The 26,928-nt window shown below is 45.2% G+C and overlaps 1 protein-coding gene across 5 annotated transcripts in view; it reads left to right on the forward strand.

Annotated features, from left to right (window-relative positions):
* Positions 1 to 943: 943 nt before the first annotated feature.
* LOC311578445 (uncharacterized protein) overlaps positions 944 to 26,928 on the forward strand; it is a 30,783-nt gene continuing 4,798 nt past the window's right edge. Inside the window, exons 1-6 of one of the 5 annotated variants that reach the window (XM_084748273.1) lie at positions 1,531 to 2,067; positions 2,257 to 2,313; positions 4,934 to 4,977; positions 6,728 to 6,864; positions 8,463 to 8,581; positions 12,711 to 12,830. In XM_084748273.1, coding sequence (XP_084604399.1) covers positions 1,754 to 2,067; positions 2,257 to 2,313; positions 4,934 to 4,977; positions 6,728 to 6,864; positions 8,463 to 8,581; positions 12,711 to 12,723 — 684 coding nt within the window. In that variant the 5' untranslated portion in view covers positions 1,531 to 1,753 and the 3' untranslated portion in view covers positions 12,724 to 12,830. Of the gene's footprint in view, positions 1,476 to 1,530; positions 2,068 to 2,096; positions 2,643 to 4,933; positions 4,978 to 6,727; positions 6,865 to 8,462; positions 8,582 to 9,440; positions 9,936 to 12,710; positions 12,831 to 26,928 lie in introns of those variants that run through there. The other 4 variants (XM_084748272.1, XM_084748276.1, XM_084748275.1 and 1 more) reach the window with 4 other exon arrangements.

Genomic DNA, 26,928 nt, shown 5'->3' on the forward strand with positions numbered 1-26,928 from the left:
ATATATGTATGAACTTTTCAAAGTACTTTTACAAAGTTTTTTTTTTTTAAAGTCTTTTAGATCACCAGCTTCAGTGCATCTTGGCTGCTGCCAATAAACTTTGTGTTTGTCATCTCCATGTCAGTGGGAGAACATTAAGACTTCCCGATTGGTGGGAAGGACATTTTCTATCAAATGAGCATAATGGTTGACCATCTGAAGGCTCCACCCCACTTACAGAGTGGCCTCCCTTTCTCACAACTGCCCTTGTTTTACAAGTGAAGGAACTAAAATTTAGAGAGGGCAAATGATGCCCCGACATTATAGAGCTGGTCCTTCATGCGTCTGAGGACTCAAACCCAGGTTATCAGACTTCAAACCCAGCTGCTTTTTGAGATTAAAGAGCCCCTGTAGCAGCATCTTATACAATCACAAGGTTTGGCACCAAAGTTGCTTCCCAGTACATCACAATCTTTGGGTAGGTCTCCAGAATAAGAAACCCTAAGACTGACTGGTCCTAACTGCTTCCCTCTGTTATATTAACTCAGATAAACAGGAAGAAAAAAAGGGGGGGTGTTCAATTAAAATGTCTTAGTAAAATGAGCCAGAAGAAGCTCTAGGGTGCTCCTGCCCTTCTGTCCCTCTGCCTATGCCCAAGCCCAGTCCTTAGGTCTGCTGCATTGTGACAGAGTGCCAACCACTAACTGCCAATTGTTAACTGTTAACTGTCCAGGGCTGCTGAACTGATGTCAGGCCTGATCATGTGACTTGTTGTGGCCAATAGGATCTCTCTCTCTCTCTCTCTCTCTCTCTCTCTCTCTCTCTCTCTCTCTCTCTCTCCCCCTCTCCCTCCCTCTCCCTCTCCTGCCCCCTCTCCCTTTTCCTCTCTCTCCCTCTCCTGTCCCCCCCACCCCCGCCATGGGACTTTCTAGACTAAATGTTGCTAGCCTTGATAGGTCCCACAACAAAAAGATGGCAAGCTGAGCTGAGGCAAACTTCAAGGACTGTGTCAGATAAACCAAGTTGTGTTGTGAGCCTCTGAGCTTGCAGCCTCGTTTGTCGTCACAGCAGAATTTAACCTGTGCCAACATGCAACACTCTTTGTACTAAGAATATTTCTCAGCCCTATAGGACACTGGGCTCCTTGAGGAACAGATACTATATTTTCCAAAGCTAGAGCAGACTGCCAGGCAGATGATGAAGGATTTCAGATGAATACTGTAGAATAAAAATGGAGTCACACATTAGACATCGGATGGGTGTCACTCTGTGCTCCAGTTTCTTCAGTACCACTGCTATCCAAGCAACAGTACAGGACACTGCTGCATTTAGCATTTCCAGGAGTCACACTTTGGGGCCTGAGTTGTTCTGGGGGTGAAGATAGTATCAAATCGTTTATGTCCTAACATCCAACCTGTACTTTCTAAAACATCGCCTCTGAATCTTACTGCTGTGTCTTCCAATCAACAACTTAAACTGAAATGCAATACTAAAGGGTCAGTGACATGGCTTAATAGGTTAAACAAACACACACACACACACACAAACACACACACACACACACACACACACACACACACACACACACACACACACACACACAAAGTGCTTGCTGAGAAGCCGGACAAGCTGAGTTCGCTCCCAGGACCCACATGAAGGAGGGAGAAGACAGACTCCGGAAGTCGTCTTCTGACCAGCACACGTGTTCTTTGCCTTGTGACATACAGAATAAATAGATGTGATTTAAAAAAAATTTTAAAGAGTGCATGAAAAGATGATTTGGGGGGTTGTAAAAGCATATGCTGCTCTTCCAGGAGACTCAAAATTCAGCTCCCAGCACCCATGTCAGGGGCGCATAACTGCCTGTAACTCCAGTTGCAGGGGATCTGACACTTCTCCTCTGGTTCTGCGACACCGTGTATGCACACAGACACACATAAATAAAAGTCAAAAGGAACACAAAACAAGAGGGAGAGGGAAAGGAGACAGAGAAAGGGAGAGGAAGAGCGGGAGAAGGAAGAGGAATGGGCCAGGGGCAGAGTCCTTGAGTGGAAGGAAAGAGCCTCAGAGGAACGGCTCTTGGCCCAGGTAATCACCGAGAAGACTCGGGTGTTTCTTCTGTCATGTCCTGTGGTCCATGTAAGCGGTCTTAGGCCAGCAGTACAGCAGAGTAACTATCAGTGCAGCGAAGTTGAGGGCGACCTTGACGATGTCTCCCTTGCACTGTTCAGATGGTATTGGCACCAGCATGAACTCAGACGTTAAAATGCCTTTCAGGGTTGCCCCACGTTCAGCTGATACGAAGGGGACAAGACATACAGTCAAGAAATACAGGTTGGTGCAGAAGGATCCGTTTCAGGAACGTCTCCTTCTCTACATCCCTGCTTACACTGCGCATGTCAGCCAGTAGTCTGGTTGCTGTGGTTGGGCTCCAGGAACTGCGCAGGAGCAGTCTGCAGCCAAGAAGAGACTCATTGAGTTCTGGCGATAGAATTTGATGTCTCTAGATGTGCTGTGGAAAACGCTACCAGAAGCTATCATGAGATGTCCTTTGTTATATCCCAAAAGTGCTCCAGGATCACTGTCAACCTTCAGCTCATGGCTGGTGTATCCCAAATCACAATAAGAACATCGCTGTCTGTTGCTCTAGAGGTGATGCGGAAGTGGGTATCCGTCCCAATATCCACCTATCCAGCACCAAATCAAACACCTCCTTTCTCCGAATCTTCGCTCCCAAGTCACAGGCTCAACCATTCCCTCCACTCCGGAGTGCTGTTGCCTGAGTAGATAGAAAACAATGTACCTATACATGCAATGCTGACTGTGCTCCACCAGTAGACACCGTGGCTTAAAATTCACATTAGGATCCTCTGACTTGGGGCTGCTGAGATGGCTCTGCTACCAAGTGTTACAACCTGAGTTGGATTCCCAGACCCCCATGGTAGAAGGAGAGAACCAGCTCCCACAAGTTATCTTCTGACCTCCATGTATATGTTGTTACACACACACACACACACACACACACACACAAATAATTGCAATAATTAAGTCCCAGACTCCCCGCCTTCCTCTCCCTCCCTCCCCTCCCGTGTGTGTGTGTGTGTGTGTGTGTGTGTGTGTGTGTGTTTGTGTGTGTGTAGAGGTGTTCCATTAGTTGTCATATATGAGGAAAGTCCTCTCAAGTTCCTCTCACAGGCTGGCTCCTCCTGAGCCTGTCTTTTGAACAGTCCAGACTCCTTCCATTGAGCCATATTTGGATGCTGTCCACTGGTCAGCAACTGGAAAAGGTGTCCTTGCCCTTGGGGGAGCATCTCCACTCCCAGAACCAGGCTGGGCAGCTGAGGGGTTGGATGTCACAAATGGCAAGAGAGATGGTAAAGGCTGCAGCAAGCAGCCTAACTAAAACCTGTCCTTGTAAAGCTTGTTCAAGTTAAATTTCCGGTGACTTCACTGGAAATGTTAAGCCATGGGACTTCTGCCCCACCCCCTTAGGAAACAAATACAAAACAGGCAAGTTTCACAAAGGAAGCATGTGGCTTGTTGCTACCTGAACCAGGGATACTGTTCTCAGAAACATGGGAAAGGCCTGAACATAGAAAATGTGTCCAGTTTCCTGAAGACAAGAAGAAAACGGGAGAATTCAGGTTTCCTGTGGCTACCCCTGACCTCAGCAGTTCTAACACATTAATCCTTTTTTTTTTAACCATCTCCCCCTCCATCAGCTCCTGAGACAGTTTCATCAAAGTCATCCCCAGATTGGCAACGAGGAAACTGAGGCACGCAGGTGTCACATAGCTTGTCTGAGAGGCAAAGCTTGCCAGGCAGTTGAAAGATGGGAAAAGCATGCATCAACCACTGTCACTGTGACACTGTGTCCTATAGAAGAATTATGTAGATCCATGACTCTCTAACTGAACTCAAAACCAAAAGCGAAACAAGAAAAATAAAACCTAGGGAAAGATTGTTGTCCCTTTTTCACAGACAGGGGTGGAGGGTCAGGGGCTGTGGGGGGAAGGGGTCTCTTTAATGAAGTGACTTACCAAATGTCACAGAGCTGTGAATCAGGGTGAATTTGCATGTGAGACTTCCACCAACTCTTAAAGTAGCTATGTGTTGGAAAGGAGAGCAGAGCCTGGTGGGGATGTCTGGATTCCTTAAATCTGTCAGTCCTCCTAGCCGCTGCCACGCCTGCCTGCCCTGTGAGTGGAAGGAAGAAGGTTGGAGAAACAGCTCTTAGCTCTGGGAATCAACAAAAAGACCTCAGACGGATATACCAATGAAATGTTATTGGAGGGAACCATCATACTGCAGGCTCATAGCAGGGAGTGGGACGGACCTGCACAGTGAGCACCAGCCACTGTCCTGTGTCCTCACAGATGGCTGCCTTCTGGCTCCGGAGCTCTGGCCTGCAGCCCTATGCTACAGCCATGACCTACTTTCATTCACCCGGTTAGTCATATGGCCTATTTCTTTCCTGAAGAATTATTTTCTAACACTGGCTGGGTAGTGCGTGCTGAGCACGGCATTTATGGAGCTTGGACAGTGTGGGGAGGGGAAAAAAACCCTTTAAATGCGCAGAACTGTATTTGGGAACCAGGAAAAATTAAGATCAGAGACTCAGAAGGCCATCCACTTGCATTCACATTGGCTTCCTTTCTTCAACTGCTTCAAATCGTGTGTGTGTGTGTGTGTGTGTGTGTGTGTGTGTGTGTGTGTGTGTGTGTGTGAGAGAAGAGAGAGAGAGAGAGAGAGAGAGAGAGAGAGAGAGAGAGAGAAGGAGAGAGAGAGTGTGTGTGTGTGTGTGTGTGTGTGTGTGTGAGTGAGTTGGGGGCTGTGGATTGCTGTACCAATTGCTTTTCAACTACTACCTATTAGAATAAAGTCTTTCCCAAGCTTGCTTTTCATCGTGGCATCTTAAGTTCCTTAAGTTGCTAATAAAATCCACTGTCCACAGAGGGCCCTGCTGCCGGAGTCAAGGAAAGAGCGAGTCGAATGTGGGTAAGTGATGTTAAGGTAATAATTAGGCAGGGTAATTAGACCCTGTTGAAAGAGCTGAGCTGCACAGTGCAGCGTGATAAAGGGGCTGCCTAGACAACTAAATGGGTGTAATTAGATACAAAAGCTCCCTTTCTCTCCCCCTTTCTGCTTCTCAGGCTTTTCTCACTCTCAAGTCCAAACCTGCTGGTCCTCACATTTTTTTTTCCTGCAGCTCCAGAGACCTGGGGAGCATTCTGTCCCTTGGGCAGCCACCTCCTCCTTCTTGGCACCACAGAGTTCCTTAACTTCGTCCCGACCTTATTGCCACACTCTCCCAAAACAGAACTGCAAAGTCTATGGATCTTCAGAGCATAGGGTTTCAAAACAGCCAACCGAAGTTAAAAGGCTTATTATGTACTTGTGACAGCCAGGAGCTCTTGTTCTAGGTCCCCGTCTCCTCCCGCGGGGGCTCATTGACTCCGGAGAGGGGCTCACCCACTGCAGGCTTTGACTCCTGCCCCAAATGACCTTTTCTTTTCTTTTTTTACTTTTTATTTAATTAATTTATTCAGATTACAACTCAATCATTATCCCATCACTTGTAACCTCCCATTCCTCCCTCCCTCCTGCTTTCACCCTACTCCCCTCTCTTAGGTCTATGACCAAGGGGGACCTCCTCCCCCACTATATGGTCATACGCTATCAAGGCTCATCTGGGGAGGTCGTTGAATATAGGGCACCAGAGTTCATGCCACAGGTAGTCCCCGCCCTCCACATAACTGTGGAGAATGTCCTATCCATTGGCTAGATCAGAGTAGGGGTTCGATGTTTACTACTTGTAATGTCCTTGGTTAGTGCAATAGTTTGAGCAGACCCCCCCCCACCCCTGAGCCACCTGTTATGATGTTCTTGTACGTTAGATGACCTTTTCGACACTTACATTGGACCGCATCGCTCTGTTGCTCAAACCTCTCCCTGGCTTCCCAGTGTGCTCGGTGTGGCCTTTCAGCTCTGTCCCTGGTGGCACTGGCCTCTGTGATCTGGGCTCTTCCAGCCAAGACATCCCCCTCTCCCTCGCCACGAGGTTGTTATGCTTACTTGATCTGAACACCAGTTATGCATTGAGCCTCTCCATGTCTCCCCGGGGCTCAGGACATTTGCACTGGCCAGCCCTTCCCCTATCTTATCATGTGGGTCTCAGCTGAAATGTCACCCCACTAAGGAAGTCCTCCTGTTCACCATTGCCTCAGCTGTCTTATTTGTTCTTTTGTTGTCTTCAGACCACTAAACCACAACCAGAAGCTGCTTACTATTTGCCTCTTGTTCCTACTCTCACCACCTAGCTGCAGGCTCCTCTTGAAGTAAACATTCTTTTCCAAGCTTAAAGGGATGCCTCTGGAATCCTTCAAAGGGTGGTGAGCTGAAAGAACCTTAGTATTTCCCTTGTCCCTACCTGGGCAACCAAGTTCTCTTTTCATCACCTGTTAAGTTTGTCTCTGGTTCCAGCAGTCTCTCCTGAGCCTGCTCTTCACATTACTTGCCTGCGTTACCTGCCTAGTGTGCTTTCTATCTCAATCAACACCATGACCAAAGGCAACTTGGGGAGGAAAGGGTTCATATCACCTTATACACGACAGTCTATCACAAAAGGGAGCCAGGGCAGGAGCACACGCTGGAAGCTGGGAGGCAGGAACTGAGCAGAGACCACGGAGAATGCTGCTTATTGGTTTGCTCCTTATGATTTACTCAGCCTGCTTTTTATGCCATCCAGGACCACCTGCCCAGAATAGCCCCACCCACAGTAGACTGGGCCCTCCACATCAGTCATTAGTAAAATGCTGCACAGACGCCCACAGAGCAACAGGACAGAGACACTTCCTCTTTCCAGAGGACTCGGCTTCTGTTAAGGTGACAAAAATAAAACCACCCAACACACATGGACTTCAGCGATTCACTCTCTAACATCTATGAAGAGTCCATAATCCCAGTTCAGAAGCAACATCCTCACCAAGTCCAACACATTTCTAATTCAATAAGAAAGCAGGCAAACACTCAGCAAGGTGGTCCCCTGACAGAGTGCAACATAGAGGAATATCCTATGCCCCAAGGCATGGAGAAAGTAGAGATAGGATAGGGATGGACAGGATAAGGATGGAGAGGGTAGGGCTGAAGAAGATAGGGATGCAAAGAGTTGAGGATGGGGAGTTTAAGGATGGAGAGGTTATAAGTGTAGAGTGTAGGGATGGAGACTGCAGGGCTAGAAAATGTAGGGGTGGATAGGTTTAGAAATGGAAAGGGTAGGAGTGAAGAGAAAGGGGCGGAGAGGGCAGGAATAGAGTGGGTGGGGCTGGTCAGGGCTGAGGTGAAGCTTGTAGGCATTGGGAAAGCAGGGGTGGCAAGGGTAGGGACAGAGAAGGCAAACATGGGGAGCTCAGGAACAGAGAGGGCAGGAACGGAGAGGGTTGGGGTGGAGGGTGGAGGGGTAGAGAGTGTATTTTTGGCCACTAAAGGTTCTGGCCAATTCCAATAAATGACTCTCGAGCAACTGTTTTCAGGCTTTTCCGAAAGGATGAGCAGCATCTAAGGGGAGTCTAGGATAGGTGGTGTCATTTAGATCCACGAGCTAGAGAGCTGTGATATGGTGCCAGGTGCACAGAGGTACAGACTGTGGGTCAGGATAGGTGAAGTGGGCATTTCGAGCAGGCATCTGTGGGGACTGAGTTTCTGTTTTCTCTGTCTTTAAGGAGCTGCGTGACCTTGCATTTCCTAGTCTCTGGCTGGCTGGTGTTTAACAAAATCCAAACTGTCCACACTTTGTACTCTTCCATGAGCATCTGATTTCTCCACCCACTGTCCCCCTAGCACCAATATATTTGTCACATTTCTTGTAAAGTAAAGCACCAAGTGTTCTGGGAGAAAAAATGCAATTAGTGGGAAATGTGATCTTTGCTCTGATATGGTCATAATTCTGAAAGGTAGGAAATAAGACCATAAATTTAGGGGAACATAGCAGGTTAGATCATGTCTTTTTTTTTAAAAAAAATAATTTATTTTTATTTTATGTGCATTGATGTTTTGCCTGCATGTATGTCTGTGTGAGGGTGTCAGATCTTGGAGTTACAGACCGTTGTGAGCTGCCATGTGGGTGCTGGGAATTGAACCCGGGTCCTTTGGAAGAACAGTGATTGCTCCTAACTGCTGAGCCATCTCTGTAGTCCCCATGTCTTATATAACTAATCATCACACCCATGTCAGACTAATCACCTCAAGTTGGTGTCACCTCAAAGTCACAGATCCTTTGTTCTACTCCTTTCAAATAGTTTCAAACACTTTCTAGTTGTAGGACATCCATCTGCAGCAGTGGTCCTGAGCCTTCCTAATGCTGCGACCCTTTAATACAGTTCCTCGTGTTGTGGTGACCCTCAGCCACAAAATTATTTTTGTTGCTACTTTATAACTGTAATTTTGCTACTGTTATGAATTGTAGTGCAATATCTTCTATGCAGGATATCTGGGAGGCGGTCACTGTGAAAGGATTTTTTGACCCCTCAGGAGTCTTGACTAACAGGCTGAGAACCGCCGATCTACAATACAGCAAGCACTCTGCCTATGGCCTGATACACAGGTAACTTCCGTAGTTACTCTCATCCATGTCAACAGACACAGAGGACCATCATGAGAGAGAGGAAACACAGACAGGTTCCGGAGTGCTACGTGTGGAGCTGGAAAGATGTTGAGTCAATAAAGAGCTTGCCTTTACTGGCAAAATGCATGAGGACCTGAATTTGGAACCTCAGAGCTTATGAAATCCAGTGGTGCACACGTGTAATCCCAGGGCTCAGGAAGTAGACTCGGGAGATCCCTGGAGCTCACTGACCCACCAGCCAACCAGTGAGCTGAAGAGTGATGGAGCTCAAAAAATAAGGCGGAGAGCCAATTGAGGAAGTCATCTGACACTGACCTCTGGCCTCCATATGCATGCACCCACATGTGTACACATCCATAACCATATGAATCAATGTCTATCTGTCTGTCTGTCTGTCTGTCTGTCTGTCTCTCTCTCTCTCTGACACACACACACATATCCACATGTGCACACACTCACTCAAACATCTACATCACACACACACACACACACACACACACACACACACACACACACATGAAATTATAGGAGCTGGAGAGATATACCAGAAGCATACTGCTTTTGCAGAGGACCTAAGTTTGTGTCTCAGCACTCACTCACCACTTTGTAGTCCCAGCTCCAGAGATTTGGTAGCACCAACACTCACATGCACATACCCACACAGAGACTCATGCATACACAATTGTCCAAAATGAAACCAACCTCTTCTATGACTAAAACTTGATTGAAATATTTTAAAACTCAGTTTATGAAAAACAATACCCATAGTAAGGTTAATTTGGAGGAAATAAGGAGAACATTAAGAAATTAATACATGTTCATAATCTGTGCTTCACAGATCAAGAAGATCCTAGAAACTGTCAACAAGACCCCAATGAATATACTTTCTTAAAATAATAAACTAGTCTTATGCTGAATGAGCATTTGTGGAATCTTAACACATTGTAAATTTAGCCAAGTCACAGCTCTGAAGACACTAAGACGTAGAATACCTGTCACAGAACACTACCAGCCTCATGGTCTGTGGTGGATGCATAAAGCCATAGAATGTCACAAGTGGGAATTAATTCAAAGGAAATGGTTCAAATTAAAAAATTTGCACAATATTCACTGCAGGCTATTTTCAGTAGCAAAAATATCTTAACTTTTTTTTTGCCCAGCAATAGAGGGGACATTATGTAAATTATTTCTAATCAACTCCATGAAGTATTACATTACTTGTCATTGTGGTTTGTCCCTGCCAAAACTGGGGTAAAATTTGGATGCCACTGTAGCTGTGTTTGGAGAATGGATGGATTCTCCCAGGAACCAACTCTATGGAAATGGACTATTAGAAAGCGCATGGCTCAGCTGGGCTTGGTGGAGCACGCCTTTAATCCCAGTGCTTGGGAGGCAGAGGCAGGCAGAGCTCTGTGAGTTCGAGGCCACCCTGGTCTATGAAGGGAGTCCAGGACAGCCAAGGCTACACAGAGAAATCCTGTCTCAGAGGGGAAAAAAAAAAAAAAGAAAGAAAGAAAGAAAAGAAAGAAAGTGCATGGCTTGGGCTGGTCTTTAATCTCAGCACTTGGGAAGCAAAGGCAGGCAAAGCTCTGAGTTTGAGGCCAGCTTGGTCTACAGAGCAGGTTCCAGGACAGCCAGGGCTACACAGAGAAACCCTGTCTCAGCAACAACAACAAAAAAGCAAATAAATAAATTAGTGTATGTCTCCCTTTGTCTTCTGTTGTATATACACCCACACACAGTTACTGCTTGCTCACCAAGCCCTACCATCTGCCATGTTAGAACATAACATGGGGTTCTAACCAGATGTAGCCACCCAGTCTTGTAACATCCAGGCTTCTGGAGCTTCTAGCCAAATAAGCCTCTTTTCAAGATGAACTTCCAAGTCTCAAATGTTCTGCGATAGCACAAGAAAACGACCAACAACATGCTTTACGCAGTGCTCACAGTGTACAACCACACATATAGATTAAATTGGTTCGAAGGCCATTTAATCACAGTGAATGCTGGAATGAAGTAAAAATTGCTGTCAAAAGTACACCACAGACTTAATATCAGCATTGCTGGGGATCTCTCTCTCTCTCTCTCTCTCTCTCTCTCTCTCTCTCTCTCTCTCTCTGTGTGTGTGTGTGTGTGTGTGTTTCCACATGCCACAGTCCACATGTGGAAGATAGAGGATAACTTTTCGGAGTGGGTTCTTTCCCATCACTCTGTGGGTCCTGTGAGCTTGTCTGGCAGCACACACTGTTAGCCCTGCGCTGCTGTCTCACTGGCTCTACTATTTCAGACTAGATCATTGTTACTGTGGGGGAGGGGTGACCCTACACTTTCAGGCCATTTAGTAGCAGCGCTGATCTCTGCCATCACATGCCACCTCCATCCCCCACCTCCCCTAGTCACCGTCAAAAATAACACATTGCTAAATGTCCCTGAGAGGGACACTCACTTTTAGTGGACAGCCCCTGGTATAGCACAATATTCCATGCCGGCTCGACCAGATCTATTTTAAAACCTTGTGTGCTGACCAGAGGTACAGCTCAAACAGTGTGCATGAGGCTCTCTGTCCAACCCCCGCCTTCTCTACCCACAAGCCTACATGTAAGTGACTATACATCGCACAAATCAACAACAACAAAAAATAATGCTCTTGTGATAACTTAAAAGTTTGAGGTGCCCTTTATGTTTAAAAAAAATATTTTAGCAGTAGAAGCAGTTCAAGGGGAAAATGTACTTTTTAGAGTCAGTCGGCTTATCACTCCAGAGGCACGGACAGCGCAGCTGGCAGCGTCAGCTCCATCACACAGACTGGTGGGGTCATACTTGCATTTCTCCCTCCTGATGTCTAACACCCAGCAAGAAGCCCTGGCTCCCTGTATTCGACCCCACATGGCTGTGTCAAGTCACTTTCAACTCCACCTTCAGCATTCCCCACTGGACCCTCACATTATACAGAGTTTTGGGTGGTTGTTCAGGCAACAAGCTATCTCTGTCAGGTGTTTTGTTTTGTTTTGTTTTGTTTTGTTTTGTTTTGTTTTAATTTTGGAAGAGGCTAACCTGCACTTCCTGTTTACTCAGGTAATTAACTTTATTCCTTCTCAAGTCTCTGATGGGGTTGAAGACCAGATAGTTTAGTTTTACAATTAAGCTTAGTTGTCTAGGAGTTAAGCAGATACTTTTAGGTCTAGATAGATACCTTTAGGTCGATACATAGGAGCTTGGAGAGATAGTTCAAAAGTTTAGACTCACCAAGATAAAACAGGTAATATTTTCTCCAAGGTTGCCAAATACCTTTTGATTAGACATTATGTATATAATTATTACACATTAGTTTTTATCATTTTTCATGATTGTTCTTACTGTATATAAAAAGTGGCCTTTTCATTTAGACAAAAAAGGGGAGCTGGGCAGTGGCGGCTCACACATTTAACCCAGCACTTGGGAGGCAGAGGCAGGAGGGTCTCTGAGAGGCCAGCCTGGTCTACAGAGTGATTCCAGGACAGCCAGGGCTACACACAGAGAAACCCTGTCTTGGGGGGGAAAAAAAAAACTAAAAAGAAAAAGGATAATTGTTGGGGGTTGGTCTTTTTGATGCTATTAATGCTATTTTGATGCTAATTAATAAAATGCCGTCATACCTGGGCAGGGCAGATGCGATAGACATGGCTAAGGTCCCCAGGCTTGGGGAGACAGAGAGAATCTTGGGAACAGGGAGACCGGAGGAGAAGGGAGGAGAAGGCCGCCGTGGAGGAGAAGCACAGGGCCGGCGTGGATGGAGGTCTTGGCCGAGATGAAGAACATTATTAGCAAGTATTTTGGATTATGGATGGGAGGTAGCTTGGTAGAAATTATTAGAAGCAGATGGCATGGGATTGGGACAGAGATCCCATAACTGCCCCACTATGGGAAGTAGTTTAGGGTATTAATATCTGCCCTGCCCCGGTTAACTAAGGCTATTTTAAAATATAACAGGTACCTGTGTCTTGATTAATTGCTAGCAGGTTATACTGCTGCAATAATAATTATAGGCCTGATAATAAACATTACTAGGTCATACTGCTAATTTAACAACAAACCCATTTTCATGCCAGTCTGACATCTTCACTTTCAGTGCTGGAGACTGATGGACAATGCCCTATACAACCACGAAGAGACAATCCCTTTCTAGCCCACTGATGCAAGGACGTTTGTTGAAATACCTCCCCCACTCCAAATAAAATTACATTCTGACAGATGATGCCTTTTGGTCCCTTGGTCCCTTTGCAGGTGATCGAGTGCCTTGGGGCTAGTGAGATGGCTCAGTCATGCTCGGGCCATGGAAGCACAAGGACCTGGGTTTAGATTCCCAGGACCCACATGAGAAGCCAGGCATACAGTAGCCCGTGTCTGTGATCCTAGCACCGGGAGGGAGGGACAGGGGAATCACTAGCCAGTCAGTCTGGCTAAACTGGTGAGCTCTAGGTTCAGTGAAGGATCTATCTCAAGATGGGATGGGGGGGGCACCTGTGAGCATCTAGATGAGTAACAGCCCATGGTCATCTGCATTTGCATAACTGATACCCAATCGCTGGCACTGTTGGAGGAAGTATGTCACTGCTGGTGGCTTTGAGAGTTTCAAAACTCAAGCCATTCCAAAGCTTGCTTTCTCTCTCTGCTTCCTTCTGGCTGTTCAAGATGTTCAAGCTCTCAGCTTCCTGTTCCTGCGGCCATGCCTGCTTGCTGCCGTGACTCCCAGCCAAGAATCTTATTCTTCTGGAACCATAGTCCAAATAAACCTTTCTCTTAGTGGCCTTACTCATGATGTTTTATCTCAGTACTAGAAAAGTAACACAACACTTGGCATTGATCTTTGACTTCTACATGTGAACACACACACACAGACACACACACACACACACACACACACACACACACACACAAACAACAAAAAACAGAAGGTGGCTACCTATAATGGGATGTCACTTTACTGCCCTGGTAAACTGTGGACAAGCTGATGACAAGCCAGACAGGCCAGAACTCTCCACACTGATACAGTCACTTCGTAGCCTGAGCACACTGATAAGCTTTGGGGTGCAGCCAAATACCTCAGAATTCTAAGAATCCAAGTTCCCAGAGAGCCAGTCACCTTGTGACACAGACCAGGAGTGGGGTGGTGGTCTGTATTTATGTGTTGAAATGAGATCATAGAATTGAAGCTACTGTTTTCAGTAGAAGCCAGTAGAATTTGGACCTGGGTCACGCTGCTGAAGGAGACTGACTAACTATGGAGAACAAACCTTTCCATGCGGTCACACCTGTTTGAGCAAACTACTCCTATAGGATGTGTGTGAAGATCGAGTGAAATAATGATAAGAAATCCATAAGCCCTACTGTCCAGTCAGGTAATTATCCTAAGCATTTTTAAATATGTCAATCTATAACAAAAGTTAAAAAAAAAAAAGAACAACAACAAACCCACAAAAACAGTCCCTCACAGAACCAAAAAGGTTGCTGAAGAGGCAGAAGAGGTAGGGGTGTGTGGGGAGGAGGAAAAAAAGGACCTAAGATAAAGTTGGAAACGGTGGCTTATGCCTGTGATCTCAGAACATGGGAGGCAGAGGCAGAAGGACTGACAGAAATATGAGGCAAGACTGAGCTATGGAGTGAGTGAGACCCTTTCTTAAAAGACACACACACACACAGAGGGGGGGAGGGGGGAGGGAAGGAGTGTGTGTGTGTGTGTGTGTGTGTGTGTGTGTGCAGCATAACTGTCTCTCTGCTTCCATCCGTGGTTAAGGTGACTGTGTATCTAGGTATTGTCCTTGCTGGAATGTTCTTTTTAAAGTCCGACATAGGAGCAGGCCCCAATCGTGCTTGTGGCAGAGGATCGCATGACTGCAGAGTGCAAATGCTGACATAGTTCAGGACACATTGCTTCAGAGACACACGAGCAGGAGCTTGCTCCTTTACTCTGCTCCCAAACAACTTGGAAGTTTCTCTTTTCTGCAGGTGAAGAGATCCAGTATAGAACTGTCATGGTCCTAGGTAACAAGTGACTGTCACTGAGATGAGCTTGGCTTTATGCAGATGTCACTGTGAGCTGTGACTTTTCTCTTCTTGTTTCCTCTTCCTACCTTAATAGTCATCATGTATTGCACCTTGAAGAATGTGTTTGGCCTTGTTTGGCTAACACTAATAAACAAAGAGCCTGAACGGTCCCATTCCTAGGAGAAATATGCATTTTTATCACTTCACTTAATACTTGTTGTGACAGTATATGTGTGTATAAACCTATGTATGCCTTTTGCACACATGTGTATGTGTTTATGCCTGTGTACTTTGTGTGTGTATGCATGTGTATGCAATGTTTGCATGTGTGCAGATGTGTTTGCACAAATGTCTCTGTGTATTCCTGTATGTATTTGTATCTATGCATGTGCTAATGTATGTGTACATATGTGTCTGTGTGTGCATTGTCTGTGTGTTTGTGCCTTTTTATTGTGTGCATGTATATGCATGTCTTCACATGTGTCTTTATGTCACGTGTGTGTGTATGTGTGTGTGTATACAGTTGTAAGTTTAGATGTGTTTGGATTTGGATGTGATGTGTCTGTGATTTTGTGTATGCACATACACTTGTGTGTTTGAACTCACATACTTGTATGCTCATGTATGTGTGTGTGTTTTAAAAGTTTCATCGCCGCCTAAACAAAAGTGATCTGAATACACTAGATTCATGTCCTTTCTAGCATTGTTTTCTGGTGTCAACTCGTCTTTTTCTTTTCACCTCTGTATTTCCCGAAGAGATGGTTGACAAGAAAGAAAAACCTGTGAGGCTCCACTACCAAGACAGGGACAGTTAGATTCCCAAGTTAGCTGCTGGGAAGAAGCAAGCACACAAGGTGCTCACAGTGTCTCACCTGAGCGTTTTCTGAACAGTTAGGGGCCAATGCCATGGTGGATAGTATTTGTCACACTGTAAGACGTACACGGGAACTCACAGGGAGTGCACAAGGAGTACAGAACAGCGAATAACAAGTCAGAACTTTCAGGAAGGCGCTTTCTTCTGGGATTTCTTCTGCAAGGAGAGGAAATCCAGTGAATGGCTTCAAATAGCTTTAATATGTCCTCTCCAGATGAACTGATCTCTTCCTTTTCCAGACGAGGAAGGGCTAGGAAGAGGAAAGAAAGCTCGTGCATTCCCTAAGTACTGAGCAGAGAGGTGCTGTTTCAGACTCTGAATTCAGTAATGCCTGAGAAGCAAAGAACTGGGGCAGGGAGTAGACTGCCTACTTAGCATGTGCACTGTCTTAAGTTCAGTCTTCCACAGCTAAAGGTGAGGACAGGGGGCAGGGGACTCTTTCATGGAGTTAACATTCTAGGAAAAAAGAACCACAGGGTCTGAGGAAGTGCCTCAGTGGGAAAGCCATTTGCCATGCAAGCATGAGGGCCTGAGTTCAGACCCAGAGGCGCCAATGGGAGCACAGCGCCTGGCCCCATGTGCCTGGGACCCTACTGGATGAGGGATGTACTGGATGAGTGAAGGCAGATGGATTCCCAGAGCTGACCGGCCAGCTCATCTCGCCAAGTTGGTGAGCTCCAGCTTCAGGGAGAGACACTGCCTCAAAACAGATTATAGAGTGAGACAGAGAAGGACACTGGGCTCTAGAAAGTGACTTCTGGTCTTCACATACGCTTATACCCACAGGCAAGTATATGCTCACACATATGCATGCACCGACACATGTACACAGACAGACAGACAGACACATGCGCATGCACATATGCATGCACTGGGACCAAGTCAGAGACTCTTAGTGCCACTGGGGCTGGGGCTGGGTCATCCTGTAATTGTGCAAACGCTACTATATTGCACTTCTGTGGGGTGTTCTATTCCTGTTCCTTTCTAAGTTTGCTAGTGCTATTGTTACAAAACCCCACGCTAGCTGGGTTGTGGTGATGCACGCCTTTAATCCCCGCACTCCAGAGGCAGAGGCAGGCGATCTCTGAGTTTGAGGTCAGCTTGGTCTACAGTGAGAGTTCTAGGACAGCCAAGGCTACACAGACAAACTCTGCCTCGAAAATAAAAAACAAAAACAAACAAACAAACAAACAAAAAACCAACCAACCAAACAAAAACCAAAGAGCTTACAAAACTCCAAGCTGGGTGACTTCAACAACAGAAATTTGGTTCTGAGGTTCTAAAGGATAGAAGTCCAGGATCAAGGTATGAGCAGGGCTGACTTCTCCTGAGGCCTCTCTGACTGTTCCACAGGTGGCCACTTTCTGGCTGTGTGCTCACATGGCCTTTGCTCTGAGCACATGCATTCTCTGTGTCTATTTTGTGTGTCCATATAGCATCATCCTGTAAGGATTAAGGTGCATATGACCTCATTTAAACTCTGTCAACCCTCTAAAGGCTCTATTTCCTTTTTTTTATGTATTATTTTTAAAAATATTTTTATTTTATTACACATATATAAAACAAACTACATACAGCAGGGAGAACCACGTGACAATCATGAGAATAATGAGTTCTATATATGTTACATTCATAGTGACTTGGCCATCTGCATTCGTCTCATTTGAAGTAAGTGTCTTCCCTGTCTTGTTGGGTCTAAATTTCCGAATGAGATTCAACATCTATGTCAACTCTAATAGCTTAACTTCTTTATCTTGATCTAAAACGATCTTGTCCCCTAATCAGCTAGACTTGGTTGTAAAACTATACTATCTTGTCTTCAATGTCCCTCAGAGACTTGAGAAGGAATAAAACTTAAATTCCTTAGTGAACCAGCAGTGTGGGTTAGCAGCTTCCAAAATGTACAAATTGACTTAAGACAGTTGACTGCCTGACCAGTCACCCAATACACTTTATAATGTTGGAGCCCCACCTTCAGCTTTCTGGCCTAACATCTCTGCCAGACTTGTTCGCAGGGCAGGAACTATTGAGGACTTGCTTACCTTGACTTGGCAGAGTGCAGTCGTCGACTCTGCCTGCATCTAAGTTGCTCATTTTTAGACAGATTCTGTTTGTGGCAGGAACAAGGACATTTTGCCCAGTGGCTATTTTGCCACCTTTGAAGCCATGTCCATAATGCTCATCACCTTCTTTGAGGTCACCTGGGTGTTGTCAGGAGTTAACTTGTCTTGTTGTCAAAGAAATTTAGGATTGTAAGAACAACTTTAAAAGGCTCTATTTCCTGGGGAAAGGGCTTCAACATATGGTTTTTACAGAGCTCAGTCTACAGCAGCTGCCCCTTAACTGCAAGTAGCATTACCAAGGCTGAACCATAATACTCTCCCTCAGCCCACAGTGCTGAGGAGTTCCTCTGCTAATTCGGTACAACCATACGTTCACTTGCTACTTTTTGGTCTTTCTTCTTCTTCTTCTTCTTCTTCTTCTTCTTCTTCTTCTTCTTCTTCTTCTTCTTCTTCTTCTTCTTCTTCTTCTTCTTCTTCTTCCTCTTCCTCCTCCTCCTCCTCCTCCTCCTCCTCCTTCTTCCTAGTATTAAGTGAGACAGTTCTTTGAGAAAAATGCTTTTTTAATTTGACTCTTGGAAATCCAACACATCCCATCTCATCGTTGGATGCAGCTGAGATCACCTTTCTTTTCAGAGCCTCAAAGCAAGGGCGATTGAGGACTGGGGGGATAGACCTACAGTTGCCGCCTGCTTGCCTGGGGTGAATACCCTTTTAGATCGATAACATTATCTTCTCTGACCTAAGGGGAGGGATTTAATGAGGGGGTTTGAAGGACGAAGAGTTGCAGGGGAATTAAAGATGATTTCTAGCAAGCAACAGACAAGGAAGGCTCTTGCGGCTGGGTTGCAGTTGGATCTTGCACACTGGAGGAATGCTATTTGCATGCCTTTTGCACATGAATACTAACTCCCGTGTTCAGTAATCACAGAGCCCAGCACTGTGGTATGAACTTTGCATGTGTGCTACCATTTGATTTAATGTTGAGGAAGGACAATGAAAATAGAAGAATATTCTTGCCCCTCCCATATCCTTAACCCACAACCTGGGTATGAAGTGAGAATGGGATGACCAAGACAAGTGGCATTGGGATTCCAAGGAGACGGCACGCCTAAGAGTGACTCCTAGGAGATGGGGCCAATGAATTTGTTGAGTGGTTGATTATGGGATAAGGGGAAAGGACAGTCACAGTGTCTGCCTCTCTCAGGTCCCTGTGTAGAGACCAGAGATGGCTCCAAGAATTAGAATTTTCCTGCCCAGGCACAGGACTGCCCAGTCGTGGTCTTTTGATGTCTAGCAGGAGACTGGCTTGTGGTGGGGTGGGTGCCACATTCAGAACCATCTGAAACTAACAAACTGTGGAGAAATCTGTGCCCAAGGAGCACCTAGAAAAATGAACCAATCTCCGTTTGTCTGTCTGTCTATCTGTCTTTCTCCCTTGTTCTTGCACACATGCTCTCTCTCTCTCTTGCTCACAATACATCTACATATATACCTCACATAATTACCCGTGGCTCGCATTAGAGCGTGTCTGAGGTCATAATCCTCTTACATCTGTCCAGATTTATCTGAGTTAAATAGAATTTACACAATAGTGTTTTGTTTTAATGTTTGCAGAGCACAAGATTATGCGGCCGGCTCCATCTGCGTCACCCCTTTCATTTTGCTGCAGTCTTCCCAAACAACTGCCTCTGGAGCCACCTGCTGACACAGTGTAGAATCCTGTGCAGCTGGGACCACTAAGCAAAGAGCCTCTCCAAGCTAAAAGAGAAGCTCACGTCTACCACACTCTGCCCCATGGACTTCCCACGGCCCGGGAGTCACATCATCCTGAAAGTTCCACTGGCCATGTAGATACTTTGATCTAGTAAATGGGGCAGCCCTGTGAGGTCCTCTATAACTCAGGGCCTTCTGCTTAAATCTACTGTTGACATGGTTTTGAAAACTGGTAGGGGAAATATTGATTGTGACTCTCCACCATCTGCCATATCTTTGGTTTTTCATTTTTTTTTTTCCCAAAACAGTTTCTCTGTGTAGCCTTGGCTTTCGTGGACTCACTTTGTAGACCAGGCTGGCCTCGAGTTCACAGAGCCTGTCTCTGCCTCCCAAGTGCTAAGATTACAGGAGGGCGACATTACACTTGGCTATCTGTCATATCTTATCTTCAACATGTAAATGCTGGTGTTTATTCTACACGCAACAAATAAGGAATATGGATTCTGAGTATGTCTCATTCCTCCCGTAACAGAATACTAGCAATACATCACAGTGGCCATATTCTACTTTGCCCTCTTAGTGATGTGTTTTGAGAACTTTCCACTTGGGGACAGAACTTTTTCACTGATGTCTGAGGAGTCTGACACAGAAGTTGAATTGCTATGGGAATGAAAAAACAAAGTTGGGATTTTTGATAAGAAAACTATGTACTGTCCCTTCCCACTCAGCGTGGTGGGTCTTTCCCCACCAGTCTGGCCAACACTGCATGTGGTTGTACTTTTTAAATCTTTCCTTCTCTTAAGATAGAAAATGGTCCCATAACTTCCAAATTATTTGCATTTCTTCTTCTGTGAATTCTTTGTCCATGCTGGGTTTTTTTTTTTGTTGTTTTTTGTTTTTGTTTTGTTTTGTTTGTTTTTTGTTTTTTGTTTTTGAGACAAGGTTTCTGTGTAGCTTTCGGTGTCCTGTACTCGCTTTGTAGGCCACGCTGACTTTGAACTCACAGAGATCTGTCTGCCTTTGCCTCCCAGAATGCTGGGATTATAGGCATGTGCCATCACACCTGGCCATGTTTTCTTATTAAATTGCTTTCCTAGTTGAATTCTCAACACTACTGCTTTAGTGAGTGATGTTCAAAACCCTTGTCTGTGTTTTTTTTTTCCCCAAGCCATTTTACTGATTTGCTCTTTGATCTTATTTATAGTATGGCTATCTTTTCTATGATAGAAAACAAATCTTTATTTGTAGTGCTTTGGTCTCTTTAGAAAGGCCTGGCTCAATATTCAATACTTTCTTTTCTTTTTAAAGATGCTATCTTGGTGACTTTGATGACTTTGAGCTCATGATCCCCCTGCCTCTACCTCCTGAATATTTAGATTACAGGCAAACATTACCATACTTAGCCATGCTTTTTAAATGAAACAGGGCCTCACTGTGTAGCCCAGCCTGACTTTGAACTCATGATCACCCTTGCTTTGGCTTCCTAAGTACTGGGACTGCAAGCATGGGCCACCACTGTCCATCTAATGTTCTTCTTAAGGTCTCCCTTTGTCCACCTAACTTTGATAGTTATTTATTTTATGCTGGAATGTATTTTACTTAGAGACTGAAGTGTCTAGCTGGCACTGTCACCATACCAGCCTCTACATTGTAACACAGTTCGCCTCAGTGGGACTCTGCTCTCAATCTCACCATCTCTCTCCATATCCCTTAGCACTCCAGTTTTCCCTTCTCTTCCTATGACTCTCTCTGTCTCTCCTGAGACTTTCTCACAAGTTCCATTCGGCTCCTTTTATAAGATGGAGTTCCTTCTATTTGAATCATCTGACTTCTCTTCTCCCTGGGCCACACCTTCTCCCCTTGTCTATTCTAGAATCTCTACTGATGCTTCCCTTCTCTGGGACAACTATCTACTCTCATGGCCAAAACTGTGAGAGTCCTGAGTCATGGAGCCCCATATTCCCTATTCAGGATTCTCACACCTGAGATCAGCAATTTGTAATAATCAGAAATGTTCTGTGTAAATGCTGCCTGGAATTCCACTTCTCCTTATGCCACATAGGAAAAATTATGACATTTCAACCCTTGACCTTGCATGTGTTAGCTCCCAGTATTGTAATACATGCCTGAGGTAAGTGAACTTATAAAAAGAAAGCACTTTGGTGCATCCCATGGTTGGTTGGGCCTGTAAGCAAGACAATTATTACGGTGGGGACAGGTACCAGTGCAAAGCCATTTGCTTCATGGTCAAAAGTGAAGATGAGGAAGGCCTCGCTGTCCTCTTCAAAGTTTACACTTGAAGACATAAATGTGCATCCCCAGCTACTCACAAACATATTGAGCTATCAGTACAATAACAGCTTGTTGAGATAGGTTCACTTACCATAAACTTTTCACCTGCTTTAAAATGTACAAAGTGGGGTTACAATTCTCCCTCCAAGAGCCCAAGACTAACAACCTAAATGCCAGACAAGAGAAGCACTCTTTCAAGGTATTTATTAGGGCTGTCTAGGAGCCCCCAAAGCATTACAGGCTGTCTAGGAGCCCCCCAAAGCATTACCAGTTGTCTAGGAGCCCCCCAAAACATTGCAGGCTGTCTAGGAGCCCCCCAAAAGAGTACAGGCTGTTGCTATGGCCACTGGTTGCCACTCCAGCCCCTGCAGAGGTGGAAGGTAAGTCCCATTGCTGCAGACACAATGCACATCAGATGCAGGGCCCAGAGGCCCCCGAGCTGCCTCCTCCTTGGAAGACTAGCTCTCATATAGCAGCAGGAAGAACCATACAAGCTTCCAAATGAAGGGTGCAGCCAACAGGCCTCTCCAGCTATGACACCTATGAACCACAACAATCCTAGGGTACAGTAGTGGCATACATAACCTTGAAGGTATAATCTTCAAATAATAAATAATTTTTAAAATATACAAAGTAACAGTGTGACATCTCTCTAATTGGGCTTAGGACCCAGTCAACAAGAGGGAAATCATGCCCGGTACTGGAAACCTAGCAAACTACCCAGGGCTAGTGAGGTTGTGGATCTTGGAAGGAAACCTACAATAATCACTTTACTAAACAGGATTAGCCCTAACTACATTTTGAATATTTGTCCTCACACCCTCAACCCTCACCAAGGAAACTTCTCTTTGCAACAAATGGCTATCACTACAGAAAACCACAACCAATCAAAATGTCTAACAATGGAGGCTAGCCCAACTGCTATTTCTACAACACAACTCCTGCACCTAAGGCTCAGGGGCCATTGCTGAAAAGGGGTCAGAAAGATTTTAAGAGCCAGAGGAGCAGGGAATTTGCTGTGGGGTTGTATCTCCTAGGAATGTCAGACGCTACACCCATAAAGTCTCACTAACATGGCTGCCCTAACATGAGATGAACAAGGACAACAGACATGCTAGGAAAGCTAGGCTGCAAACCTATACAAACCTACAGGCAACTGAGGAATGTTGAGAGCAGGAGAAATAGTCTTCTCTAGGGGAGAGCACCAAGTGGTTATCCAAAACCAAATGGTTGGCCCCAAACCATATTCATACAAGTAGCATTACACTGTTGGAGCAGGTTGTATTTATATAGTTATAAACACTCTTTCTTTCTTTCTTTCTTTCTTTCTTTCTTTCTCTCTCTCTCTCTCTCTCTCTCTCTCTCTCTCTCTCTCTCTCACACACACACACACACACACACACATATACACTCATGCACACACATACATAAAGCAAAAGTTAATGGAAGAAAAAGGACATGAAGTTTAGAGAGAGCAAGGTGGGGTTTGGGGGAGGGCTCGGAGGGAGGAAATGGAAGAGGGAAATGATGTAATATTATAATCTAAAAAAAAAAAGGAAATAAAAATGTACAAAGCAGTTATTGGCATTTCCCCAGAATTGAGTAATTATCATCTTTATCTATTAAAATTTTTTTTATCATCCTCAAAAGAAACTCCATATAGTCTATAAAGTTTGGAGTCTTAAAAAAAAAAGCATGAAATAGGAACTGTGACTGTGGCTCAGATGGTAGAGTGCTTGCTTAGCATGCGCGAAGTCCTGGACTCAGTCCCTAGCACTACACAAAAGCAGACACAGTAGTGAGTGTCTATAATCCCAGAAGTCAGGGTATGGAGGCAGGAGGATCAAAAGTTCTCGGCCGTTCTCTACTACAAGACCAGACTGGGCTACATGGGACTTTGTCTCAAAGGAAAATAAAATAAAAGATAATAAACCCAGGAGGAATTCTACTTGGAAATGTTAATCAGATAGGCCTTCTATAGGGTATACTTGTATGCATTTTCTCATTCACAGTTTGTGGTGGTTTGAATAAGAATGGGCCTCATAGGCTCATATATTTGAATGCTTAGTCACCACAGAGTGGCACTTTTTGAGAAGGATTAGGAGGTGAGGCATTGTTGGAGGAAGTGTGTCACTGGGGGTGGACTTTTAGGTTTCAAAAGTCCATGCAAGCCTCTCTCTTTCTCAGCTTCCATATAAGGATGTAGTTGTTACTTCTCCAGGACCACACTTGCCTGCCATCATGCCCTCTACCATGATGATAATGGACTAACCCTCTGAAACTATAAGCAGGTCCCCAATTAGATGCTTTCTTTTCATAAGAAGAAAGACTTGTCTTGGTCATGATGTTTCTCCACAACTATAGAATAGTGACTAAGATTTAGTTCTAACATTAAGAACCTTTCCAAAATCAAAAGGTACACTGTCATGAACACCCCATACAGAAAATAGGCAGATACACTTGTGTCTTTCCATAAAGTCTGGATTTATTGAATAACAATGAACATATAAGCTATGTTGGTTTAGTTGGCTGCAATTTGCCAAATAGTTAAGATTTCCACCAATAGCTGGCCATTGACAACAACAACAACAACAACAACAACAACAACAACAACAAGCCCAGTCATACTCCAATTTCAATGATTAATGTTAACTCTCAGATCACACAGTAAGCAGTAATTACATCTCTATGTTTGTATATATGTGTGTTAAAGAGGGGCTACAAAGGGTTAAAGAGACCACAGCCGAGCTCAGTGGACTTAAAGGGGCCTTTTAAGAAGAGCTGGAGCGGTGGCTCAGCAGTTAAAGAGTGCCAGCTGCTCTTTCAGAGGACTGGAGCTCAGTTCCCACACCCCCATCGACAAGCTCACAACTACCTGCAACTCCAGCTCCAGAGAATCTGATGACCTTTCTGGCCTCTGCCGACACCTGCATACATGTGCACAGATACATAATTAACTATAAAATAAATCTTTAAAACAGAGGCAGAGCTGATAAAGATGCAGAGAGTCTTGAGCGGTGTGGGAAGAAGATAAGGAGCCCTATTGGCCCATTGGAGAGTCCTGGAGAATCACCATGGAGTGCTCAATTCAGACTTCTGAGGTGAGGTGAGCTGCAGAGGCAAGAGGATGGGCAGCAACTCAAGTAGGCAGACTCAGCAATAGGGATTAAGCTGAGATGTTGGGAGTTCTCTGCAGGTCTGTCCCATGGTGCACGTACTGGGTGGTCAGATGACAGCTCAGTGGGGACAGTCATCATCACAGCATTAGATATCGTCTTCTTTAGAGCACCCAGGTGAGAGGGTTGTACCTTTCCTTGGTCTGCTGTGTTTCGTAAGTTCTTGGGGCTGGTGTGTGTGTGTGTGTGTGTGTGTGTGTGTGTGTGTGTGTGTGTGTGTCTGATGTGGTTTTAATATTCCCATGTCCTCATCTGGCCCAATCTAGCCTGATAGGTTTATAGGGTGATATAGGAATAGACTATTGATCGGGGATTACCTCATGGATGGTGCTAGAAAGGTGGTGGTGTCTGTGTGCCTCACAAGAAGGGTCATCCTGTCTCTACCCGCATTCAAAACGAAGCTGAATGCTGTGTGTGAAATGATAAAATACATACCGGGCAAGGCAGAGGATGCATGCTCCGGTTTGCACAATATGGATTGGTTTTCTGTCTGGGCATTTTATGGCCTGTAATTCTGGCAAATGCTCTCACTGTTCAGCTTGTTTCCCAAGGTTCAAATCTCAGTCATCACTGACTCAGTCTTTTCCCTCACCTCCCACATGGACCCAGTTCTTGCCCGTCATCGTAAGTTCTCCTTCGGAATGTTTGCAGCAGCTCACGTCTCTGCTAGGACCTTGGCACGTAACTTAGAAATCCCTCACACAGTCTATTATAAAATTCTGCTGGGTTTGCCCCCAGTCACTTCACCAGCCACACTTGGAAACGTCAACCGGATTGAACTGAATTCCCAGTGCCCGCAGATTTGAATTTAATTTCTCACGTTGGCTTAGGGAATCCATGAAAATCTTGCCTCCTTCATCTGCTTTCCCCTGGTCCTCCACTGTTAGTTATGTATCACGTTCTCCTCAAACCCTGGAATTCTGACCATTTTCTAAGCAACTGGCCTTCCTAGAACCCCGGGTGTGCCAGCACTGTTCCCTCTGTCCTGGGCCTTGCCACCCATCAGAGTCCTGTCCATCCTTCACAAACCAACTGAGCTCTTCTGAAAAGAACCCCTTCTATTTCTTGAGACTGTTCTATTCCAAAGGCTTAGCCTGTTGTTTCCCTAGTGCCAAAGTAATTGGTTTTTAATTGGTTTTTCTTATTATGACATTAGACAAGTTGCAGGGCAGTTTTCCTATTTATGTGGCATTTTTCCCCCCAATTGCATCCCGTCCCCCACTTACCATGGACTGGTGTTGACTGCCCAGTGTGGACTAGAAGGGAGAAAAGACACGTATGAAGCTAGCTTGTAAAACACAAATGTGCTAAATTAGCAAATCTCCAAGGAATTTATAGTCAAGATAAGGAGGGGCACGCTGCCCAGTGTTTACACTCTCATAATCGCAGAAACTAGGCAAGTCGGGCACCCACTTGGGATCCGCTCGTGGAGAGCAGAGGCTCTTCCTGGAGGCTGGACAGTTAGGTCATCAGCTCCAGAAGGTGAAACACAATTGGCTTTAATGAAGCACAGCAATCCCAATCCCTTCCGCAGTGACTGCTGCAGTAACTTCTAGCCAGTGAGCTGCAAAGGGGAGCTGCCCTAGTCAGGGACACTACTACTGTGATGAAACACCATGACCAAAAGCAACTTGGGGAGGAAAGGCTTTACGTGGCTTTTGCATCCACATCACTGTTCATTACTGAAGGAAGTCAGGATAGGAACTCAGGCAGGGCAGGAACCTGAAGGCAGGAGCTGATGCTGAGGCCATGGAAGGGTGCTGCTAACGGCTTGCTCATCATGGCCTGCTCCTCCCAGTTTGCTCAGCCTGCTTTCTTGTAGAACACAGGGGTGTCTCAACCCACAATGGACTGGGCCCTCCTCCACTGATCATTAATTAAGAAAATTCCCTACAGGCTTGTCTGCTTACAGCCCCATCTACTAGAAGCACTTTTTCAATTGAAGTTCCCTCCTCTCAGATGACTATAGCTTGTGGCAAGTTGAAATTAAATTACCTAGGGCAGAAGTCTCTATTAGGAATTTCTGAAACTATCTTCCTCTAAAATGGGAGAAGGGTGTGTGGAAAGGAAGCCTCCTGCCCCTGTGTAGGCTACGATGTCAAGATATGATGGGAGGAGTTTCTTCAGAAACTGTATTCAGTGAACGAGTTCTCTAAATGCAAAAGATGGAGGAAGGACACAAAG

This window comes from Acomys minous (assembly GCF_964271855.1).
Source record: "Acomys minous genome assembly, chromosome: 12".
Lineage (NCBI taxonomy): Eukaryota > Metazoa > Chordata > Mammalia > Rodentia > Muridae > Acomys > Acomys minous.